Source organism: Staurois parvus, unplaced genomic scaffold, assembly GCF_062004578.1.
Source record: "Staurois parvus isolate SC_StPar_1 unplaced genomic scaffold, SC_StPar_1.0 ptg002904l, whole genome shotgun sequence".
NCBI lineage: Eukaryota > Metazoa > Chordata > Amphibia > Anura > Ranidae > Staurois > Staurois parvus.
Genome location: NW_028320700.1, coordinates 99161 through 122075, shown reverse-complemented (window position 1 = coordinate 122075; position 22915 = coordinate 99161). Strand labels below are relative to the sequence as shown.

The 22915-nt window shown below is 47.1% G+C and overlaps 1 protein-coding gene across 1 annotated transcript in view; it reads left to right on the top strand.

Moving 5' to 3' along the window:
* Positions 1–22915, top strand: part of FHOD1 (formin homology 2 domain containing 1) — a 154270-nt gene that overhangs the window by 45671 nt on the left and 85684 nt on the right. Inside the window, exons 3-5 of the mRNA XM_089666909.1 lie at positions 13195–13259; positions 15060–15127; positions 18370–18475. Of these exons, the coding sequence (XP_089523035.1) occupies positions 13195–13259; positions 15060–15127; positions 18370–18475 (239 nt within the window). The remainder of the gene's footprint in view (positions 1–13194; positions 13260–15059; positions 15128–18369; positions 18476–22915) is intronic.

Here is a 22915-nt window from a genome sequence, read left to right as displayed (position 1 = left end):
CTGCTGCTACTGTGACGTCTCTTGTGATAACCCGTAGTGCTTTGGGAATCCTTTGTTGTTTCAATATTTATTTGGAAAACAAAGATTTTTTGAAGTGTAGCACAGGTGGACCAATGCTTCCTGCCCAAGTCTGCTGAGAGGGAGAGTTAATTGGCCATGATGGATTTTCCCAACCAGTCACTATTATTTTCAGAGCTATTTCCTGCAGAAACACAAAACATACACATTCGCCCCAATATAATATTGCATGTTTGTGGAAAGAACTTAAACCCTTGCTATGCCCATTCAGGGCCAAACAATAGGCTTGCTTTAGGCTCCATACACACTAGCGGTTTTTTTTTTTTTTAAGCTAGTCATGGCGTTTTTTTTAGTAGCGTTGAGAAGCATTTAGGAGCCTTAGCGTTTTCTTAGCATTTTTGCAGTACATGTAAAGGGGGGGAAAAAAAGCTTAAAAAAAAAGCTTTTAGGAGTATTTTAGTAGCATTTAGCATTTTTTCTTCTGCTGGAAGCACGCTCTAAAGCACACTACGAAAAAATTTTTTTTTCTTCTCCTAGATTCTGATGCTCAAAAAAAAAATGCTAATAGCCTAAAGTAGTGTGCATGCACACATAGGGTGACACTATTTAGCTTCTAGGAACAGCAAAAAAAAATGCTAATAGCTTCTAGGAGCTTAAAAAAATGCTAGTGTGCGGTTTTTGGTTTTTTTTTAACGCTCAAACGCTGGTTAGGCTCCTTGCGCACTATAGTTTTTTTTAAACTCCTAGAAGCTGTTATCAGCATATTTCTTCTGCCCCTAGAAGCTAAATAGTGTTTTTGGAGTGTGTTTATTTTTTTCCAGCTTTTTTTTTTTCTAGATTTTTTTTTCCCTCTACATGTACTGTAAAAATGCTAATGCTTCTAAATGCTGTGGCAATAAGTGCATTAAAACACATTCAGTGCATTAAAACACATTCACATAAAGTATCCATACCCCTTAAAATGCTCCACATCTTGTCATGTTACAACCTAAAACGTTAATGTATTGTACGTTTTTCGGATTCGGCCTGTGGGCCTTGTGTTTGACACCTGTGGTTTGGGTGGACGGCCATGTCTTGGTAGGTTTGAGGTTGTGCCATACGCTTTCCATTTTCAGATGATGGATTGAACAGTGCTCCGTGAGATATTCAAAGCTTGGGATATTTTTGTATAACCTAACCCTGCTTTAAACTTCTCCACAACTTTATCCCTGACCTGTCTGGTGTGTTCCTTGGCCTTCATGATGCTGTTTGTTCACTAGTGTTCTCTAACAAACCTCTGAGGGCTTCACAGAACAGCTGTATTTATACTGAGATTACATGACACACAGGTGGACTCTAGATGACTTCTAAAGGCAATTGGTTCTACTAGATTTTAGTTAGGGGTATCAGAATAAAGGGGGCTGAATACAAATGCACGCCACACACTTCACATATTTATTTGTAAAAAATGTTGAAAACCATTTTCCTTCCACTTCACAATTATGTGCCACTTTGTGTCGGTCTATCACATCCAATCCCAATAAAATACATTGAAACTTGACAACATGGGGGACATTTCAAGGGGGAGGAAGACTTTTTCAAGGCACTGTATGTAGGTGTGAATCTTACTATAATGTCAGAGAGGTGAGGCATACAGTATGTACTTGTAAAAGAAAAGAAATTAGTTAAAACATTTCCATATTAAAATTATTATTCATATATTTTTATATATATATATATATATATATATATATATATATATATATATAAAGCAGAATGTGCTTTGGAAACCAGAAGTATTGCTTAACTTAAAAATTCCCCCATAAGTTCCAAAGCTGCTTCCGAGATGTAGTCTGGATTGAGGGCCACTGAACCCGGTTGTATATAGAACTGGCAAAAAATGTGACCTGTGGAGGTTTTAATGCACGAAATGCCAGAACAGAAACCATTGGCTTTATTACGTGACGCTTGGCTGTAGGGTACTGGTAGGTAGACATTAACAGTGAATAGTAATCAGAAGTAGGAATTTATTTGCAGACTTTTCTAAGGAGGAGTTATAACGTAATGTACTGATTTAGAAGTCATTTCAATTTCTCCAAAATTATATATAATTCTGGTCCAACCACTTTATATATATATATATATATATATATATATATATATATATTTATAAAAATAATACCTAGCTATCTCACCTACTGTTAGGTAGGTGAAAAAAAAACAATTCCCCTGGCAGTGAGGCTGTGTCCGCACTGCAAGGGTCAACTGCTCGTTTTTGTCTAGGGCAGGGGTCTCCAAACTTTCTAAACAAAGGGCAAGTTGGCAATACTGTGGCCATTGGGAGTAGAAAATGTCACGGCATCCGTAGGAGTAAACAATGCCCATCTTTGGTGTCAGTAGGAGATATCTAGCCCCATTATTGATGTCACTGGGAGGCGTTGTGCCCCGTCGTTGGCCTCATTGGGCAGAGCTGTGCCCCGTCGTTGGCCTCATTGGGCAGAACTGTGCCCTGTCGTTGGCCTCATTGGGCAGAACTGTGCCCCGTCGTTGTCCTCATTGGGCAGAACTGTGCCCCGTCGTTGGCCTCATTGGGCAGAACTGTGCCCCGTCGTTGGCCTCATTGGGCAGAACTGTGCCCCATCGTTGGCCTCACTGGGCAGAACTGTGCCCCATCGTTGGTAGGAAGAATCATGCCCCAGTGCTGGTGTCATTGCAAGGAATTGTGCCCCATCATTGGTTTTATTGGGAGGAAATGTGCTCCCCTTTGGGTGTCATTGCGAGGAATTGTGCCCCATTGTTGGCATCAGTGGGTGAAATATTGCACTAAGGGCCAGAGAAAAGCAAGCAAAGGGCTGCATCCAGCCCCTGGGCCACAGCTTGGAGAACACTGGTCTAGGGGATTGGCGAAAGGAGATATACTTGGTGCCTAGTGCACATGGTCAGAAAATCGTATGAAAAATACCACCTTCTAATCGATCATACGATAATCTGATTGAGGGTACACAGATTTTGTCCAAAATTATTTTAAGGGACAAGCTTGAAAATTTTTCTCGTACGATACCAGATCGTGTGATTTTCGTTTAATCCATACAGTTTTCGTCCCAAAATATAATACAAATATAATGCTTCACTTCCAAAATTTCTTTCTGTTGTACAACAATTTTCTTAACTCTAGTAACCTCTTCATTTTTGATATGAGACTAGCATGTAAAAAAGAAAAAAAAAGTTGATCATTTGTCCAATATTCTTGTGAGTACCTAATCCTTTGACCAGGACTGGTCTCTGCCATTCCTGGACCACAGGACTGGTCTCTGCCTTTCCTGCACCACAGGACTGGTCTCTGCTTTTCCTGTCAGACGGAGGCTGACAATTAGCACGATTTCAGCAAAATTGGACAATAGAAGAGTGGAAAAACATTGCCTGGTCTAATGAGTCTGGATTTCAGCTGCAACATTCAGATAGTGGTGGTGTAATGGTGTGGTGGATCCATCCTGCCTTGTATCAACGGTCCAGACTGGTGGTGGTGGTGTCATGGTGTGGTGGATCCATCCTGCCTTGTATCAACGGTTCAGGCTGGTGGTGGTGGTGTCATGGTGTGGTGGATCCATCCTGCCTTGTATCAACCGTACAGGCTGGTGGTGGTGTCATGGTGTGGTGGATCCATCCTGCCTTGTATCAACCGTACAGGCTGGTGGTGGTGTCATGGTGTGGTGGATCCATCCTGCCTTGTATCAACCGTACAGGCTGGTGGTGGTGGTGGTGTCATGGTGTGGTGGATCCATCCTGCCTTGTATCAACCGTACAGGCTGGTGGTGGTGTCATGGTGTGTGGGATCCATCTTGCCTTGTATCAGCGGTTCAGGCTGATGGTGGTGGTGTCATGGTGTGGTGGATCCATCCTACCTTGTATCCACGGTGCAGGCTGGTGGTGTCATGATGTGGTGGATCCATCCTGCCTTGTATCAATGGTTCAGGCTGGTGGTGGTGTAATGGTGTGGAAGATAGTTTCTTGGCACTAGTGAGGTGTACTAACAAAGTGGCCGGTGAGTGTATGTGGAAGGCACTCCATTTTCTGTCCCCAATAAGAGCCATTAGGGATTGGACTGGAGATGACACCTGATGAACACTGGAACTATTTGTCAAAAATTCGTAGATTCCACCCACCCCTGTTATCTTCTCATCTTGATTATCTTTTGGGATGATTTGTTGAATTCTTCCCTTTTTGAAAACTCAGTAAAAAACAGTAGAATAGATAAATTTCTGAGATTCCAACCTTACTAACTTGTATGGGCGGCCAGTGTCCTCTAATGTCTGTTGGCACATTTACTGCGTATAGTAAACGAACAAAATACCTTGCCATTATCACAGCACTATTTATTGCTGACCTTTCATATCAAAGGCAGTACACTTGTAGAGACTTGCCCCACCAGCTGAAATTGGATGGGGTTGGCTGCGTTTAGCAGGAATAGACCCATTGTTTAGACACGGCTATGAATAGTCCAGGTTTTTAATATAAATTTATCAGGCCGGCATAAGACATGGAATAAGCTTTGGGCCAAGCGATAATGATCGCAAAGCAAATAAACAATATACACCCAGCGTGTTCTCCAACTCTTCCAAGCCAAAGTAAACACCGCTCTGACAATGTTTACCTCTCTGCCATGCAGCACTGGATGAAATTCATGATGTTAGGCAGCGCAGTGCATGCCACAGGTAACTTCCAACATGGGGCCAGCTGTCCATAGTGAGGGTTTTCGGAAATGACCATCAGTACTGTGATAAGAGTAATGGACAAAGTGTGGGAGATAATGAAGAGTTTCTGTCAGCGGTTTATGTGGGGTGCAGGCTGTGAACACTTAGCTGTGTTACATGTTCATATCAAGAAATAAATAAACTTTAAAATCACCTCTGTAGCTGCAGGCACTGAGGAGCCTATTGAGATCTTCCTCAAAGTTGTCAGTGGAAACACTGAAGTAGTCCAAGTTATTCTCTCTGCAGCTCAACCTACCCTGCTCCCCCATCCCAACATTGACTCGGCAGCTCAGCTCCCCCTGCTCCCCCATCCCTCCCAACAGTGACTCGGCAGCTCAGCTCCCCCTGCTCCCCCATCCCTCCCAACAGTGACTCAGCAGCTCAGCTCCCCCTGCTCCCCCATCCCTCCCAACAGTGACTCGTCAGCTCAGCTCCCTCATCCCAACACTGACTGTATATTAGATTACACTGCGCATCCCTCCCAACAGTGACTCGGCAGCTCAGCTCACCCTGCGCATTCCTCTCAACAGTGACTCAGCTCACCTTGCGCATCCCTCCCGATAGTAACTTGGCAGCTAAGCTCACCCTGTGCATCCTTCCCAACAGTGACTCGGCTCACCCTGCGCATCCCTCCCAGCAGTGACTCGGCTCACCCTGCGCATCCCTCCCAGCAGTGACTCAGCTCACCCTGCGCATCCCTCCCAGCAGTGACTCGGCTCACCCTGCGCATCCCTCCCAGCAGTGACTCAGCTCACCCTGCGCATCCCTCCCAGCAGTGACTCAGCTCACCCTGCGCATCCCTCCCAGCAGTGACTCGGCTCACCCTGCGCATCCCTCCCAGCAGTGACTCAGCTCACCCTGCGCATCCCTCCCAGCAGTGACTCAGCTCACCCTGCGCATCCCTCCCAGCAGTGACTCAGCTCACCCTGCGCATCCCTCCCAGCAGTGACTCAGCTCACCCTGCGCATCCCTCCCAGCAGTGACTCAGCTCACCCTGCGCATCCCTCCCAGCAGTGACTCAGCTCACCCTGCGCATCCCTCCCAGCAGTGACTCAGCTCACCCTGCGCATCCCTCCCAGCAGTGACTCAGCTCACCCTGCGCATCCCTCCCAGCAGTGACTCAGCTCACCCTGCGCATCCCTCCCAGCAGTGACTCAGCTCACCCTGCGCATCCCTCCCAGCAGTGACTCAGCTCACCCTGCGCATCCCTCCCAGCAGTGACTCAGCTCACCCTGCGCATCCCTCCCAGCAGTGACTCAGCTCACCCTGCGCATCCCTCCCAGCAGTGACTCAGCTCACCCTGCGCATCCCTCCCAGCAGTGACTCAGCTCACCCTGCGCATCCCTCCCAGCAGTGACTCAGCTCACCCTGCGCATCCCTCCCAGCAGTGACTCAGCTCACCCTGCGCATCCCTCCCAGCAGTGACTCAGCTCACCCTGCGCATCCCTCCCCAACAGTGACTCAGCTGACTCTGCGCATCCCTCCCAGCAGTGACTCAGCTCACCCTGCGCATCCCTCCCAGCAGTGACTCAGCTCACCCTGCGCATCCCTCCCAGCAGTGACTCAGCTCACCCTGCGCATCCCTCCCAGCAGTGACTCAGCTCACCCTGCGCATCCCTCCCAGCAGTGACTCAGCTCACCCTGCGCATCCCTCCCAGCAGTGACTCAGCTCACCCTGCGCATCCCTCCCAGCAGTGACTCAGCTCACCCTGCGCATCCCTCCCAGCAGTGACTCAGCTCACCCTGCGCATCCCTCCCAGCAGTGACTCAGCTCACCCTGCGCATCCCTCCCAGCAGTGACTCAGCTCACCCTGCGCATCCCTCCCAGCAGTGACTCAGCTCACCCTGCGCATCCCTCCCCAACAGTGACTCAGCTGACTCTGCGCATCCCTCCCAGCAGTGACTCGGCTCAGCTCACTCATTCACATCTCTCTCAGCAGCGACTCAGCAGCTCAGCTCACCCTGCGCATCCCTCCCGACAGTGACTCGGCAGCTCAGCTCACCCTGCGCATCCCTCCCAACAGTGACAGCAGCTCATATCACCCTGAGCATCCCTCCCAATAGTGACTCAGCATCTAGGCTTCCCTTGCACTTCCCTCCCGACAGTGACTCGGCAGTTCAGCTCACCCTGAGCATCCCTCCCAACAGTGACAGCAGCTCCGCTCACCCTGAGCATCCCTCCCAACAGTGACAGCAGCTTATATCACCCTGAGCATCCCTCCCAATAGTGACTCAGCATTTAAGCTTCCCTTGCACATCCCTCCCAGCACTGACTCAGCAGCTCCGCTAATCCTGCGCAATCCATCACGCAGTGACTCAGCAGCTCAGCTCACCATGCACATTCTTCCCAACAGTGATCCAGCAGCTCAGCTCAACCTAAATGGGGGGACCAGGGTGAGCTGAGCTGCTGAGCCACTTTTTTAAGGGGGTGGGGACCAGGGTGAGCTGAGCCACTTCTTAAAGGGGGGACCAGGGTGAGCTGAGCCACTTCTTAAAGGGGGGACCAGGGTGAGCTGAGCTGCTGCTGTGTTTTTGCTGAGAGAACAATATAAATGACTCCAGTGATTCGTGTTTGAGGCTTTCACTGGATCATGGGAGAGGGGCCCTTGAATGGGCAAATGACCGCATCTCTTTAAAAAATACAGTTGTAAGCAAAATCTGTCCTAGTGTGCCATAAGTAGAACGCATCGTTCTCTGCATCACCAATAGCATCAGTAGTCCTGCAAAACCCAACATCTCCCCTCCTGCACATCATCCGGCATGATTTCCGAATATCCCCATCACCTTGATGAATTAGTGGAAACATCCAGATCTCTGATCCTTAGAGAATGGAGGATATATACAATAATATATGTCAGATTTATACACACACCGTCAGCGGGTAACCTGCAGTCTCTCAAGCATTGGCCCACACTGTGGCCTCTTGTCATGCTGAGGCTGCACTTGGTGGCCTCCTGGAATTCTGGCATTTAGTATTCCTTGTGTTTATATTGTGGAAGGACCCCCCCCCCCCCACTCCTCCTCCTCTCGGTGATGTAGGATAAGCGAGACATGCTTTAATAAACAGTCTTGGTTTGGAAAAACTGAGCTCTTTACCACTAAGTAGCATAGACTTGACATCTGGTCTCCTAATACTTAATCCTGTTTCCTGTTGGACTCTGCCCCCAGTAAGATCATAGACTATCTCCAGGAACACTTGTTGGTTTGTAGCGTAGCAACGTGGGAACACTGACTAGGAAAACGTGGGCCGTTCTTGCTCAGCAAGTTGACGTAATAAAAAGAAATCTTAGACTTCAAAATGTATGGGAAAGGTAGCGACCCAACGGGACCCGAGAACTCTCCTCACAAGGAGTCCCGCTTTGACCTGAAATCAGTTGAAACTGACACAAGCTATCGCACCCTGTTGAAGCAGTAAATACTCCCACCCATCTCTCCGCCCTCCCTCCCATCTCTCCGCCCTCCCTCCCATCTCTCCGCCCTCCCTCCCATCTCTCCGCCCTCCCTCCCTCCCATCTCTCCCATCTCTCCGCCCTCCCTCCCTCCCTCCCATCTCTCCGCCCTCCCTCCCTCCCATCTCTCCGCCCTCCCTCCCTCCCTCCCATCTCCCATCTCTCCTCCCGCCCTCCCTCCCTCCCATCTCTCCTCCCTCCCTCCCTCCCTCTCATCTCTCCGCCCTCCCTCCCTCCCATCTCTCCGCCCTCCCTCCCATCTCTCCTCCCTCCCTCCCTCCCTCCCATCTCTCCTCCCTCCCTCCCTCCCATCTCTCCGCCCGCCCTCCCTCCCACCCATCTCTCCGCCCGCCCTCCCTCCCACCCATCTCTCCGCCCGCCCTCCCTCCCACCCATCTCTCCGCCCGCCCTCCCTCCCACCCATCTCTCCGCCCACCCTCCCACCCATCTCTCCGCCCGCCCTCCCACCCATCTCTCCGCCCTCCCTCCCTCCCTCCCTCCCATCTCTCCGCCCTCCCTCCCTCCCATCTCTCCGCCCTCCCTCCCATCTCTCCTCCCTCCCTCCCTCCCTCCCTCCCATCTCTCCTCCCTCCCTCCCTCCCATCTCTCCGCCCGCCCTCCCTCCCACCCATCTCTCCGCCCGCCCTCCCTCCCACCCATCTCTCCGCCCGCCCTCCCTCCCACCAATCTCTCCGCCCGCCCTCCCTCCCACCCATCTCTCCGCCCGCCCTCCCACCCATCTCTCCGCCCGCCCTCCCACCAACCCACCCATCTCTCCACCCACCCTCCCACCCACCCATCTCTCCGTGCACCCTCCCACACACCAAGCCACCCATCTCTACACACCCCAATGCACACACACCCCAACGCACACACACCCCCCAACACACCCACCCACCCACCCCAACACACACACCCACCCACCCCAACACACCCACCCCAACACACCCACCCCAACACACCCACCCCAACACACCCACCCCAACACACCCACCCACCCCAACACACCCACCCACCCCAACACACCCACCCACCCCAACACACCCACCCACCCCAACACACACACACACCCCAAGACACAAACCCCCCAACACACACCCCCCAACACACACACACCCCAAGACACACACACCCCAAGACACACCCCCCAACACACACAAACCCCAACACACACCCCCCAACACACACAAACCCCAACACACACACACACCCCAACACACACGTCAATATTTCATGGTTTTTGGACCCCAGTTGTTAGTATGCCATAGTTTTCGGACCCCTGTGTCAGTGTGTCATTTCTTTTAGTACCCCCAGTGTCTGTGTTATTTTTTTTTCAGGAACGCCATTCGGCAGTATGTTGTTTTGGTTCACATACCCCCCCCCCCCCCAAATATTCTTGGACCACAAGCGTCAGTGTGTCATTGCTTTGGTGCCCTGCTGTAAGTATGTCATTATCCTGGGACCACAGGTGTCAGTGTGTTATTTTGGGCCCCCAGTTGTCAGTGTAGCATAGCACTGTGTCCATTGGTGTCAGCGTGCCTTTGCTCCTTGACCCCAAGTATCAGCGTGCCATCGCTCAGGGGCCTCATTGCGCTATTGTTCTGCGACCTCGAGTGTCAGAATGTCATTTTACCAGTTTCCCGAATGTCAGCGGGTCATTGTTCTGAGATTCCAAATGTCGACATCTCAATGTTCCCACAACCTCACAAGACCGTCCTCTTTGCACGTAGTAACCAATCAGTCAACCTCTCATTGTCCTTAATGCATTGTGAGAAAATTTAAAGGTGTCATTTTGGGTTCTGAACCATTGGGAAATGTTCATCTGTCAGAGAGTTCGATGAATGGAGCCCATAACCTGTACTATCTATGGACTGAGTGGTTGCAGCGCACTGGCGTAGTCCCGGTCCCTGTGTTTATTTGCATTGTTCTATCAATGTGGTTGTGCTCCTGTCCTGTACGTTGGATCCTCGGGGCGAGGACTCTGGTAATCGAACGATGGATACGTTAGCGACTCAAGGACTCCCCTAGTGGCCTCCTGCCTGAGCACTGAAATATTCTGCTCGTTGGTATTTTTCCTTTTTGATGCGTCATGTCCATATTAATAAGCTGACTAACCGCTGCACTAGGACGTGCCGACATGTGTCCTCATACCTGCTTTATCACCAAATCTCACTCCAACATTTTCCTTCTGATTTATCATGGTGTTACTGACTCATAAAAACTGAAGAAAAAGGAAATGGTTGATTGGCAAGGTCAAAGTCGAATTTTTATTTTATTACATATACTAATTTATAACTGGAATCTGTTTTCTTGCAACACCAGGACTGTCTTTTGGGCAGACTGTGTTCATCTTGGGTACGTCAACCTTTTTAGCCTTGAGGAACCCATGCAATAATTTTCAGGTTGTCGGGGAACCCCCTTCTAAAAAGGATTCTACCTTCAGCTTATGGAATCTTCGCGTGATCAATTAATTGAAGAAAGTTTTGAAGTGGAACTAAATCCAGCGATGCTTACCTTTGCTTCAACGGTGCAATGCCTGCGAGGTCCGTCACTGGCATCTTCTCCATGACTTCTTCCAGGTGCCCATCTTCGACCCACTTGAATTTGCTAGTACAGGATGACGTCACTCCTGCAGAACTAAACTCAGTGATCGTTTGCTTCAACAGTTTGACGCCTGTGAGGTCCCTCACTGTCATCTTCTCCATGACTTCTTCCAGGTGCCCATCTTCGACCCACTTGAATTTGCTGGTGCAGGATGACGTCACTCCTGCACTCCCGCAGAACTAAACTCAGTGATACTTGCCTTTGCTTCAACGGAATTTTCTGGTGCGGGATGACGTCACTCCTGCACTCCCACTAAACTCAGTGATAGTTTGCTTCAACGGTTTCTGCAAGGTCCCTCACTGGCATCTTCTCCCTGGCTTCTTCCAGGTGCCCATCTTCGGCCCACTTGAATTTGCTAGTGCAGGATGACGTCACTCCTGCACTCCCGCAGAACTAAACTCAGTGATACTTGCTTTTGCTTCAACGGAATTTTCTGGTGCGGGATGCATGACGTCACTCCTGCACTCCCACTAAACTCAGTAATAGTTTGCTTCAACGGTTTCTGCAAGGTCCCTCACCGGCATCTTCTCCCTGGCTTCTTCCATGTGCCCATTTTTAGCCCTCTTAAATTTGCTAGTGCAGGATGACGTCACTCCTACAGAACTAAACTCAGTGATACTTGCCTTTGCTTCAACGGTTTGACACCTGCGAGGTCCCTCACTGTCATCTTCTTGGCTTCTTCCAGGTGCCCATCTTGATTGTTCTAGTGCAGAATGATGTCACTCTTGCACCCCCTGCAGAACTAAACTCAATGCTACTTTGCTTCAACGGTTTGACACCTGTGAGGTCCCTCTCTGGCATCTTCTCCCTGGCTTCTTCTTTGGCACTCCTGATTTTACCGGTGCGGGATGACATTACTCCTGCACATGTGCAAGAGTCATCCTGGCAAACATGCACTGTGACGGAATGTAAACTGAGCAGCGCATGCGCAGCTCAGTGTACAGTCTACAGTATAAACTGTGTTCTCCTCTGACATTAGTGGTCAGTGTAGAAGGGAGCTCTCACATTGGTGGTAAGTTGCCCCCTTGGATTGATGTTGAGTGCGAATGAGAGATCAAAACACCATTGCTCATTGCTCAAGGAACCCCTTGCAACCTCAGGTGACACTCTAGCCTTCCACATAATCTATGATAAGCCCGGGTTCACACAGGAGGAGTGGAGGAACTGTATGCGATTTGGACAGGAAATTATATGCTGTTCTTTGCGGTGCAATTTGCATTTTGTATTGACGCAAATCGCACCGCAAAGTATCGGTTTCCGATATCGGGAGCATCTTCACGAGTGCTCCTAAAAACTACATGGTATCGGCATCGGTGCATCCCTAGTGCTGACTTTTGTGACCAGGGGGAATGCAAGATTTTATGGTTGTCACCATAGAGGGGACATCTTCTGTTGTAGTGACAGCTATTAAAGGTGGGATTTCCTTTGACTTTGGAGAGATTTTGATTTACTTCCAATAGTGTCCTTGGGATCACTGAGTGCAGTCTACAAGTACAGGGTAATTTCATAAATTTATATATAGACAACTTGCATTGATGCCAATGGGATGCGATTTTGTATTGAAGCCAATGGGACACGATTTTTGCATTGAAGCCAATGGGACACGATTTTTGCATTGAAGCCAATGGGACATGATTTTGCATTGAAGCTAATGGGACGCGATTTTTGCATTGAAGCCGATGGGACGTAATTTTGCATTGAAGTCAGTGGGACACAATTTTGCATGTAAGCTCTAACGAGTCGGACCCTCTGTTTCCTCTTGTACTAAAATTGTATTGTAGCTTTAATGTCGACCTCCATTTTGTAAAGCGCTGCGCAAACTGTTGGCGCTATATAAATCCTGTATAATAATAAAAATAATAATGCCAATGGGACGCGATTTTGCATTGAAGCCAATGTGACGCGATTTTGCTTTGAAGTCAATGGGACACGATTTTGCATTGAAGCCAATATGACGTGATTTTGCATTGAAGCCAATGGGATGCGTTCTTGCATTGAAGTCAATGGGATGCAATTTTGCATTGAAGTCAATTATTATTGTCATCTTTTTTTTTTTTTTTTCCTCTATTGGCAAAATGCTGATAACCTTACTTTTGGCTGATAATGTTTTGGCGGCCGATATATTGATGCAGATATATATATCGGTCACTAGTCTAAATAGTTCTCCCTTTAGTGGCCTAACCTCATGCTTTTTTAATTTTTATTTTTTTTTATTAATTTTATATCATAAATACAACTGTATTCCATACATTCAAATCATAGAATCTCCATAAATAAATGTTTACATATACCCAACCCCTTTATATCCTGCCGGTCTGTATTGGTGTGTTGCTTGTGTACCTTGTTAGGATGGATGTACAATTTTATATATATCTTTTTCCACTTTCTTCCAGCAAAGGCCGAAGACCGACTCTCATCCTCCGGACACAGCTGTCTGTGCGGGTTCATGCCATCCTTGGTAAGCTGTCAAATCGCAAAAAATTGATCTCATGAACTGTAAGACTCTATTAATACACTTTCCTGGTCCTCTAATATATGGACAGTTTTGAAATTTAAAGAGAAACTTCAGTCCACTTTATGATGGCTCCTCCCCCCTCTACCGACACCTCCATTTTTTAATGTCTAGTGCGTGTGCAGATGTGCTGGCCTTCGGGACCAGACAGAGCCCTGCGGCGCATTTCACCCGGGTGCCAAGGAAACAGAGGTCTTGGACCTCCATAAAGCATTATTAAACCCCAAACCAAAAATGTAGCCTATGCTAGCTATACCAACCATTAGAGGTGGTGGTTGCATTAGTTTTCTTTTTATTCCTGCTCTTTTTTCACCTGATCTGGCCAGTAACACACCTCCTGTATTAATGTGCCCCCTCTCTGGATGAAGGCAAACAGGGGGGCACCTTTGGACAGCAATATTGACTTACCACCACATCATGGAGCTCCATGAAAAAAAAAAAAATCAGCAACACGGAGATGGCACCTGGATTTGTGTGAGCCAAGCTGGCCCAAAGTGTATAAAGCAGCATTAGGAAGGCCAGCAAGCTTCGCTTTTGTGCTTCATTTAGCTGCTGTCAATCATCCTGACACATGTCCGGGTACAATAACAAGTGGGGCCTGTGCAGGGAGCTAGAAGATGCAGGTCACTTGATTGGGAATGTAATTTATTTAATATTAAATATTTAAATCTTTTGTTTAATATTTATTTAGTATTAATTTATGTATTTTATTTAATATTTAATTTACATATGTTATTTAATATTTATTTATTTAGAGGTTGGTTATTTTATGGTACCCTTGCATTCTTTTTTTTTTTTTTTTTTTTTTTTTTTTTTTTTGTATGCTGTGATTTTATGATTTTTTTTTTTTTTTTTGTGGTGGATTGATTACCACCACACCATGGAGCTCTATATATATCTATATAGATATGTAGATATATATCCTAGGTTGTAAGCTCCAAGGTGCAGGGCCCTCCTATCCCTCTTGTATTGAACTGTATTGTCTCCCGTTATATTGTAAAGCGCTGAGCAAACTGTTGGCACTATATAAATCCTGTATAATAAAAAAAAAAATATATATATATATATATATATATATATGTGTGTGTGTGTGTGTGTGTTATTGAATATTTTATTTAAATAGCATATACAACACATATATTTATTTAATATTTATTTAGAGGTTGCTTCATTATGGTACCCTTGTAATTTATGTAATATTAAATATTTAATATTTTATTAAATATTTAATATTTTATTTAATATTTAATTGATATATTTTATTTAATATTTAATTTTTACTCTTTTTCCGCTGATATGTCCTACCTATACTTTATTTTGTGCCAACCTTGTGCTTTTTATTTTATTTTTATTTTTTTTTCTTCCCCTCCTCATCCCCATAAAATAAGAGGAGACGTAGACTTGGCCTGGTCTGGCGATCTCCGATGGATTAATCCTCCCAGATAGCATTCGGTTCGTCCCATTAAGGCTTTACGAGAGAGAGACGGCGTGTTATTCCAGCTCCTGCGAGAGATATATAGCAGCCGCGGCCGCCTGCTCTATAACACGCCTACCTCTGTTTTTCTTATTATTGTGTCACTCGTATCAGACTCCAAAAAATACTTTTTTTTTTTTTTTTTCTCCCTCTCTCTCCTGGAGAGACTGAGCGCGTCATTCTGCGAGCGGAACGAGCACCTCGCGGTCTATATAGCGGCGTCTCGGAAGACGTGGAAGGTACACATAACCCTCTTTTCTCTTTCTTTACAGAAAAATTGTACAACTCTAATGGGCCCGAACTGAGGCGATCGCTCTTCTCTCTCAAGCAGCTTTTCCAGGTGGGAATTCTTTGATGATGTGGTCGTTTTTTGCCAGACTGTCTTGCTAGGCCGCTCCGTAATACGCCGAGCCGCGCTCCCTCTAGTAAATCCAGATGTATAGTTTAATACTCCAGTTGCTTTTTTCACTTTATTTTATTTTTTTATTTTCTGATGTTAGCGGCAGGAAGAATAGCGCTAGGATAACTTTTATTCTTTGCCCATTAAAGAGAACCTGTCACAGGAGTTAATGGAACTCGTGATGTTAAAGTATTACTGAACCCACAACAGGAAAATCAGTCTGTAGATGCAGTAAAGCATGCTTGTTATACTCACTGTGGAACCCAAGGGGTTAATCCTCTGCATTTTATAAAAAAGGCTGTATGATCCTGTCTCCTCTGATCCTCCCCTTCTTCTACTGTCCCCATCCATTACCTCAGGGGTCTCCAAACGTTTTAAACAAAGGGCCAGTTTATTGTCCTTTAAACTTTAGGGGGGCCGGCGGGAGTGAGTATTTTCCTGGCATCAGAGGGAGTAATCGTTGCCAGATTTCGTATTAGTTCACACCGGTGAGACTTCAGGTGCGACATGCAATTTACGAATCACAACTGAAGTTGCATGTAATGTATTTCTATGGCACTGTCTCAATCTGTGCAATTTGAAGTAGCGTGGTTTCAAAAAAAGCTCCGGCACCACTCTCTTCTGATTTCATTGTGACTTGCATTGACTTCAGTTAAATCGTAGCGATCTGCAGCTTTGAAATCGCGCTAATTCACTTTCGAAGTTGCATTCAGTGTGAACCAGGGCTTAGGGGGAGGAACGGTGCCCCATCATTGGGAGGACTAGTGCCCCATCATTGAGAGGAATGGTGCCCCATCATTGGGAGGACTAGTGCCCCATCATTGGGAGGAACGGTGCCCCATCATTGGGAGGAACGGTGCCCCATCATTGGGAGGAACGGTGCCCCATCATTGGGAGGAACGGTGCCCCATCATTGGGAGGAACGGTGCCCCATCATTGGGAGGAACGGTGCCCCATCATTGGGAGGAACGGTGCCCCATCATTGGGAGGAACGGTGCCCCATCATTGGGAGGAACGGTGCCCCATCATTGGGAGGGCTAGTGCCCCATCATTGGGAGGAACGGTGCCCCATCATTGGGAGGAACGGTGCCCCATCATTGGGAGGAACGGTGCCCCATCATTGGGAGGAACGGTGCCCCATCATTGGGAGGAACGGTGCCCCATCATTGGGAGGAACAGTGCCCCATCATTGGGAGGGCTAGTGCCCCATCATTGGGAGGGCTAGTGCCCCATCATTGGGAGGGCTAGTGCCCCATCATTGGGAGGGCTAGTGCCCCGTCATTGGGAGGGCTAGTGCCCCGTCATTGGGAGGGCTAGTGCCCCGTCATTGGGAGGGCTAGTGCCCCGTCATTGGGAGGGCTAGTGCCCCGTCATTGGGAGGGCTAGTGCCCCGTCATTGGGAGGGCTAGTGCCCCGTCATTGGGAGGACTAGTGCCCCGTCATTGGGAGGACTAGAGCCCCGTCATTGGGAGGACTAGAGCCCCGTCATTGGGAGGACTAGTGCCCCGTCATTGGGAGGAACGGTGCCCCGTCATTGGGAGGAACGGTGCCCCGTCATTGGGAGGAACGGTGCCCCGTCATTGGGAGGAACGGTGCCCCGTCATTGGGAGGAACGGTGCCCCGTCATTGGGAGGAACGGTGCCCCATCATTGGGAGGAGCGGTGCCCCGTCTTTGGGAGGAGCGGTGCCCCATTATGTCTGTCAGTGCTAGGAATGGTGCCCTTTTGTTGGTGTCAATTGGCAGAACAGTGTTTTGTATGAGTGGGAAGAATAGTGCCCCAAGGGCCGGATAAAGGCAAGCAAAGGGCCACATCCAGCCCTAGGGCCGCAGTTTGGAGACCACTGCATTAGCTGATAGTAGAGATTTAGGAGTTACTCTGCTTCATGCTCAGTTTGGTGTGTATTGCTAGAGAGTTTTTGTGTTTTTTTTGCTTGGGAGAGTACATGTGATCAGCACAGAGCCAGACAGGTGGTCAGGCGTCCTGCAGCCTCATAGGTCAGTCAAAGGAGAATGAAAACTAACAAGGTGACCAGTGTCCTTCTGGTCACTGATAGAAGTCACAAGACTGCTATATACTGCTGATGAGAAAAGGTGTATAGCAGTTTATATTTACTAAAATAATTGCATTTCCATGTTCTTTGTACTGTGGAAGAGCAGATATAGTGAATGCGGGGTCCGGGGAGACCAGATATAGTGAATGCGGGGTCTGTTGAGAGTGATATAGTGAATGCGGGGTCCATAGTTGGTGGGTGGTAGACTTCGTTGGGGTCTCGGGCTTCTACCTTTCTGATAACGACAATAGGGCCGTTGCCACAGGGAACACCGGGGTGCTTGAAGAGGACCGCTTGCTGCCAAGAATAAAGTCTTGATGATTTATAATACTCATTTATTGAAGATAAACTAATACAAGTGGAGCCAACAAATTTTGGGGAATTGCCCGTCCAGAAAAATGTCTCACTTGATTTATTATAGTTGTTTATTGAAGATGTAATAATATAGGTAAAGCCGACGTGTTTTGGGGGAATTATCTCCCCCTTCTTCAGGGCTGTATTTCTTAGAGAATGGTTAGGCTCTGAGAGGGTTAAATTCTTTAGATCAGCGGTTCTGCAGCATGCCGGCGTGTTATGGAGCAGTAGCTGCCTATCCTGCAAAACCGCTGATCGAATGAATTTAACCCTCTCAGAGCCTAACCATTCTCCAATAAATACAGCCCTGAAGAAGGGGGAATCAGTTCCCCCAAAACACGTCGGCTTTACCTGTATTTTATCTTTATTAAATGACTGAAATAAATCATTTTTCTGGACGCCGGGCGCTCCATATGTGTGGGGGGGCAAGAGGGGCTGGTCTGAGCACCTGCATGCCACAGATATTCGTTCATGGTGCACAAGGTTTCTGTGCTGGGTGTGCACTCCCCCCACGATGGTCGAGCTTTCATCCCGGTCTCTGATTGTGATTGGGATGGACTCCCAATCAGGTAACCACTGTGACAGCCAATCCAAGAGGCCTTGTGATCAAGAAGGTCCACCCCCCCCATAACTAGACTAGCCCCAGTGGTGCAGCTAGAGCAAACGGCAAATACCTGGACTACGGCACAGTTTGGTGAAGTTTGGTGATGGATTATCATTTGGTAGGTAATTATATTGCATATCTTTGTATTGACATTTTGTGTTGGCTTACACAGGAAGACAAAGATTTGGTGCCAGAGTTTGTTAACTCGGAAGGGCTGACATGTCTGATCAAAGTGGGGGCCGAAGCCGATCAGAACTATCAGAACTACATCCTCCGAGGTTTGTGTTTGCTCTAGTCCTCTAAAGTTTTATTTTCTTGTTAGAAAGTTATACAGATTTTAGCTACTCAAGTGTACCTTATAATATTTCCCATAACCATGCAAATCCAGACTAGGGATGAGCTCAGGTGGGTTCTTGTCCAAACCCACCTGAGCTATCCCGCCAGAAAGCTATCACTGTGCACCCTTAATCATAAGCGGCCAAGGTAATCTCCCCTCCCTGCAGCCACACATGTATACTCACTGGCCACTTTTAGGTGCACCTGTTCAATTGCTTGGTTACACAAATTGCTAATCACATGGCAGCACCTCGATATATTTTCGGCATCTAGATGTGAAGACAACTTGCTTAAGTTCAAACCGAGCATCAAAATGGGGAAGAAAGGGGATTTAAGTGATGTTGAACTTGGCATGGTTGTTGGTGCCACACAGGCTGGTCTGAGTATTTCAAAAACTGCTGATCTACTGGGATTTTCACGCACAACCATCTCTAGGGGTTACAGAGAATGGTCCGAAAAAGAGAAAATATCCAGTGAGCGGCAGTTGTGTGGACAAAAATGCCTTGTTGATGTCAGAGAATGGGCAGACTGGTTCAAGATGATACAAAGGCAACAGTAACTCATGTCAATATGGACCAAAATCTCTGAGGAATGTTTCCAACACCTTGTTGAATCTATGCCAGGAAGGATTAAGGCAGTTCTGAAGGCAAAAGGAGGTCCAACCTGGTACTAGCAAGTTGGACCTAATAGAGTGGCTGCTGAGTGTTCAAGGGGCAGGGAATTTCTTGGCTGCTTAAGTTGGACGGTATGCAGTGACAGCTTCCTGGAGGGATAGCTCAGGTAGGTTCATACTATGGCCAGAACATGCCTGAGCTCACTCCCAGTCCAGATCACAGCCAGATTATGGAAACTGGAGAAAACAAGAAACAAAAATGATTATATTGCCCATGGCAATCAATCACAATTGTTGTTCCTCTTCCAAGAGAAAATGTAACCTTGATTGGTTGCTCTAAGACAGAGTCCCCGGCATTGTGAGACTTGTACCACTGGTGTGTGTCTGAAGGTTCTCCTTAGTTCAGGTCATGATGTACCCTGTAATTACTGGACTTGCTCTGTAATGAGGATGACATTTTGCCACTCATTGAACTGACTTCCCCAGTTCTAATGGGTGTCAGTAATATACAAGTAAATGACCAAAGTTTTTTGATATCGGACCATCACATCTAAATGAGCTTGCTGGACATCTCATTCCAAAACCATGGCCGGTAATATGGAGTTGCCCCCCCCCCCCCAATGTGACTTTAACAGTGTCTGCTCTACTGAGGATTTTCACAAGATTTCGGCATAATTTGGGGAATTTGCTCCCTTTCAGCCAAAAGAACTTTTGTAAGATCAGGTACTGATGGTGTTCCATGGGGTTGACATCAGGTCTCTAAGCTGGGCACTTGAGTTCTTTTAAACTAGAGGTCCCCAAACGTCCTAAAAAGAGGGCCAGTTTATGGTCCTTCAGACATTAGGGGGGCAGGACTGTGTTCAGAATGGAATTTTTCTTGGCATCAGTGAGAGTAAACATCCCTTCATTTGGTATTAGGTGGAGGAATAGTACCCCATTATCGGTGCAAGTGGAAGAAGTGTCCCATTGTTGATATCAGTTGGCAAAATAGTGTCTCATATCAGTAGGAGAAACAGTGCCCCGAGGGCCAGATAAAAGCAAGCAAAGGGCCTCATCCAGACCCTGGGCTGCAGTTGGGAGACCACTTCTCTACACCAAGCGCCTCAAACTATCTTTCCGGAGCTGGTTTTCTTCTTTTTGTGCTATAGCATTACCAGTACCATTCACTGGAAAACACCTAAACTATTGGAGGGTTGTCCATTTTGGCCATATACAGGTGAAACTCAAAAAAATTAGAATATCGTGCAAAAGTTCATTTATTTCAGTAAAGCAACTTAAAAGGTGAAACTAATATATGAGATAGACTCATTACATGCAAAGCAAGATAGTTCAAGCCGTGATTTGTCATAATTGTGATGATTATGGCTTACAGCTCACGAAAACCCAAATCCACAATCTCAGAAAATGAGAATATTGTGAAAAGGTGGAATATTCTCGGCTCAAAGTGTCCCACTCTAATCAGCTCATTCAGCCATAACACCTGCAAAGGGTTCCTGAGCCTTTAAATGGTCTCTCGGTCTGGTTCAGTAGGAATCGCGATCATGGGAAAGACTGACATGACAGTTGTGCATAAAACCATCACTGACACCCTCCATAAGGAGGGAAAGCCTCAAAAGGTAATTGCAAAAGAAGTTGGATGTTCCCAAAGTGTTGTATCAAAGCACATTAATAGAAAGTTATGTGGAAGGGAAAAGTGTGGAAGAAAAAGGTGCACAAGCAGCAGGGGTGACCGCAGCCTGGAGAGGATTGTCAGGAAAAGGCCATTCAAAAGTGTTGGACTTTCACAAGGAGTGGACTGAGGCTGGAGTCAGTGCATCAAGAGCCACCACACATAGACGGATCCTGGACATGGGCTTCAAATGTCGTATTCCTCTTGTCAAGCCGCTCCTGAACAACAAACCAGCGTCTTACCTGGGCTAAAGAAAAACAGACCTGGTCTGTTACTCAGTGGTCCAAAGTCCTCTTTTCTGATGAGAGCAACTTTTGTATCTCATTTGGAAACCAAGGACCCCGAGTGTGGAGGAAGAATGGAGAGGCACAAGGACCCCGAGTATGGAGGAAGAATGGAGAGGCACAAGGACCCCGAGTATGGAGGAAGAATGGAGAGGCACACACTGCAAGATGCTTGAAGTCCAGTGTGAAGTTTCCACAGTCAGTGTTGATTTGGGGTGCCATGTCATCTGCTGGTGTTGGTCCACTGTACTTCATTAAGTCCAGGGTCAACGCAGCCGTCTGCCAGGAGATTTTGGAGCACTTCCTGCTTCCCTCCGCAGACGAGCTTAATGGGGATGCTGACTTCTTTTTCCAGCAGGACTTGGCACCTACCCACACTGCCCAAATCACCAAAACCTGGTTCAATGACCGTGGGATTACTGTGCTTGATTGGCCAGCAAACTCGCCTGACCTAAACCCTATAGAGAATCTATTGGGCATTGCCAAGAGAAAGATGAGAGACATGAGACCGAACAATGCAGAAGAGCTGAAGGCCGCTATTGAAGCATCCGGTTCTTCCATAACACCTCAGCAGTGCCACAGGCTGATAGCTTCCATGCCACGCCGCATTGAGGCAGTAATTGCTGCAAAAGGGGCCCAAACCAAGTACTGAGTACATATGCATGCTTCTACTTTTCAGAGGTCCGATATTGTTCTATGTACAATCCGTGTTTTATTGATTGCATGGAATATTCTCATTTTCTGAGATTGTGGATTTGGGGTTTTCATGCACTGTAAGCCATAATCATCACAATGATGACAAATCACGGCTTGAACTATCTTGCTTTGCATGTAATGAGTCTATCTCATATATTCGTTTCACCTTTTAAGTTGCTGCACTGAAATAAATGATCTTTTGCACGATTTTCTAATTTTTCGAGTTTCACCTATAGTAGGTGTGATGGTCAGGCCTTCACAGGTTCTTGATCATAGAGTATCAAGTGTGGTGGAAGGTCCTGGAGAATGTTCCTGACTCTTATTTAGGTTCGGTTTACACTAGCCGACTCCAAAGTTGTGCGACTTTGATATGACTTTGATGTGATTTTGATGCAACACTCTCTTACTCTGGCACTCAAGCCGCATCAAAGCAGTGCAGGAACCTTTTCTGAAGTGGTAGTAATTGGAATGGCTCCCGTAGAGAAGCACACCATTTCACATGTCCTGTGACTTTGGGTCTCACCAAGTCTTAAACTGAAGAAACTCCTTGGACACTATTCAACCTTATTGATTGATTATACAAATCACAGACCAAGTCCAGCTGAATGTAACTAACTACTACTATGTGTACCACTGGTGGTATTTAATCCCATGTAGGTGGTAGGCGTCTGAATAATTAGGTAAGCTTGGAGAAATGTTGAGGGCGTTACTTTAGCAAGCCTCGCCGTCCTGGTCCTAACCCATATTGCAGTACAATTTAATAAATGGCAATAGGTGCCTGGACCAGTACAAGGAGATCCTAACCCTTGTTTTGAGTTTGTATAATAAAAAAACCCAGTGGCGATCAAATACCAACAAAAGAGCGCTCTATTTGTGTGGGGAAACAAAAAAAATTAATTTTGGGTTTCGTGTTGCATGACCGCGCAATTGCCATTCAAAGTAGCAAAAATTTCCCTGGTCATGAAGGGAGTAAAATGTTCCGGAGGTCAAGTGGCTTAACTCCCTTGGCGGTATTCCCGAGTGTAGCTCGGGGTAAAGTTTCAGCACCACAAGCGGTAACCCCGAGCTACAGTCGGGAATATTGCAGCGTTGCTTCGGGATCTCTTCTTCACTTACCTTT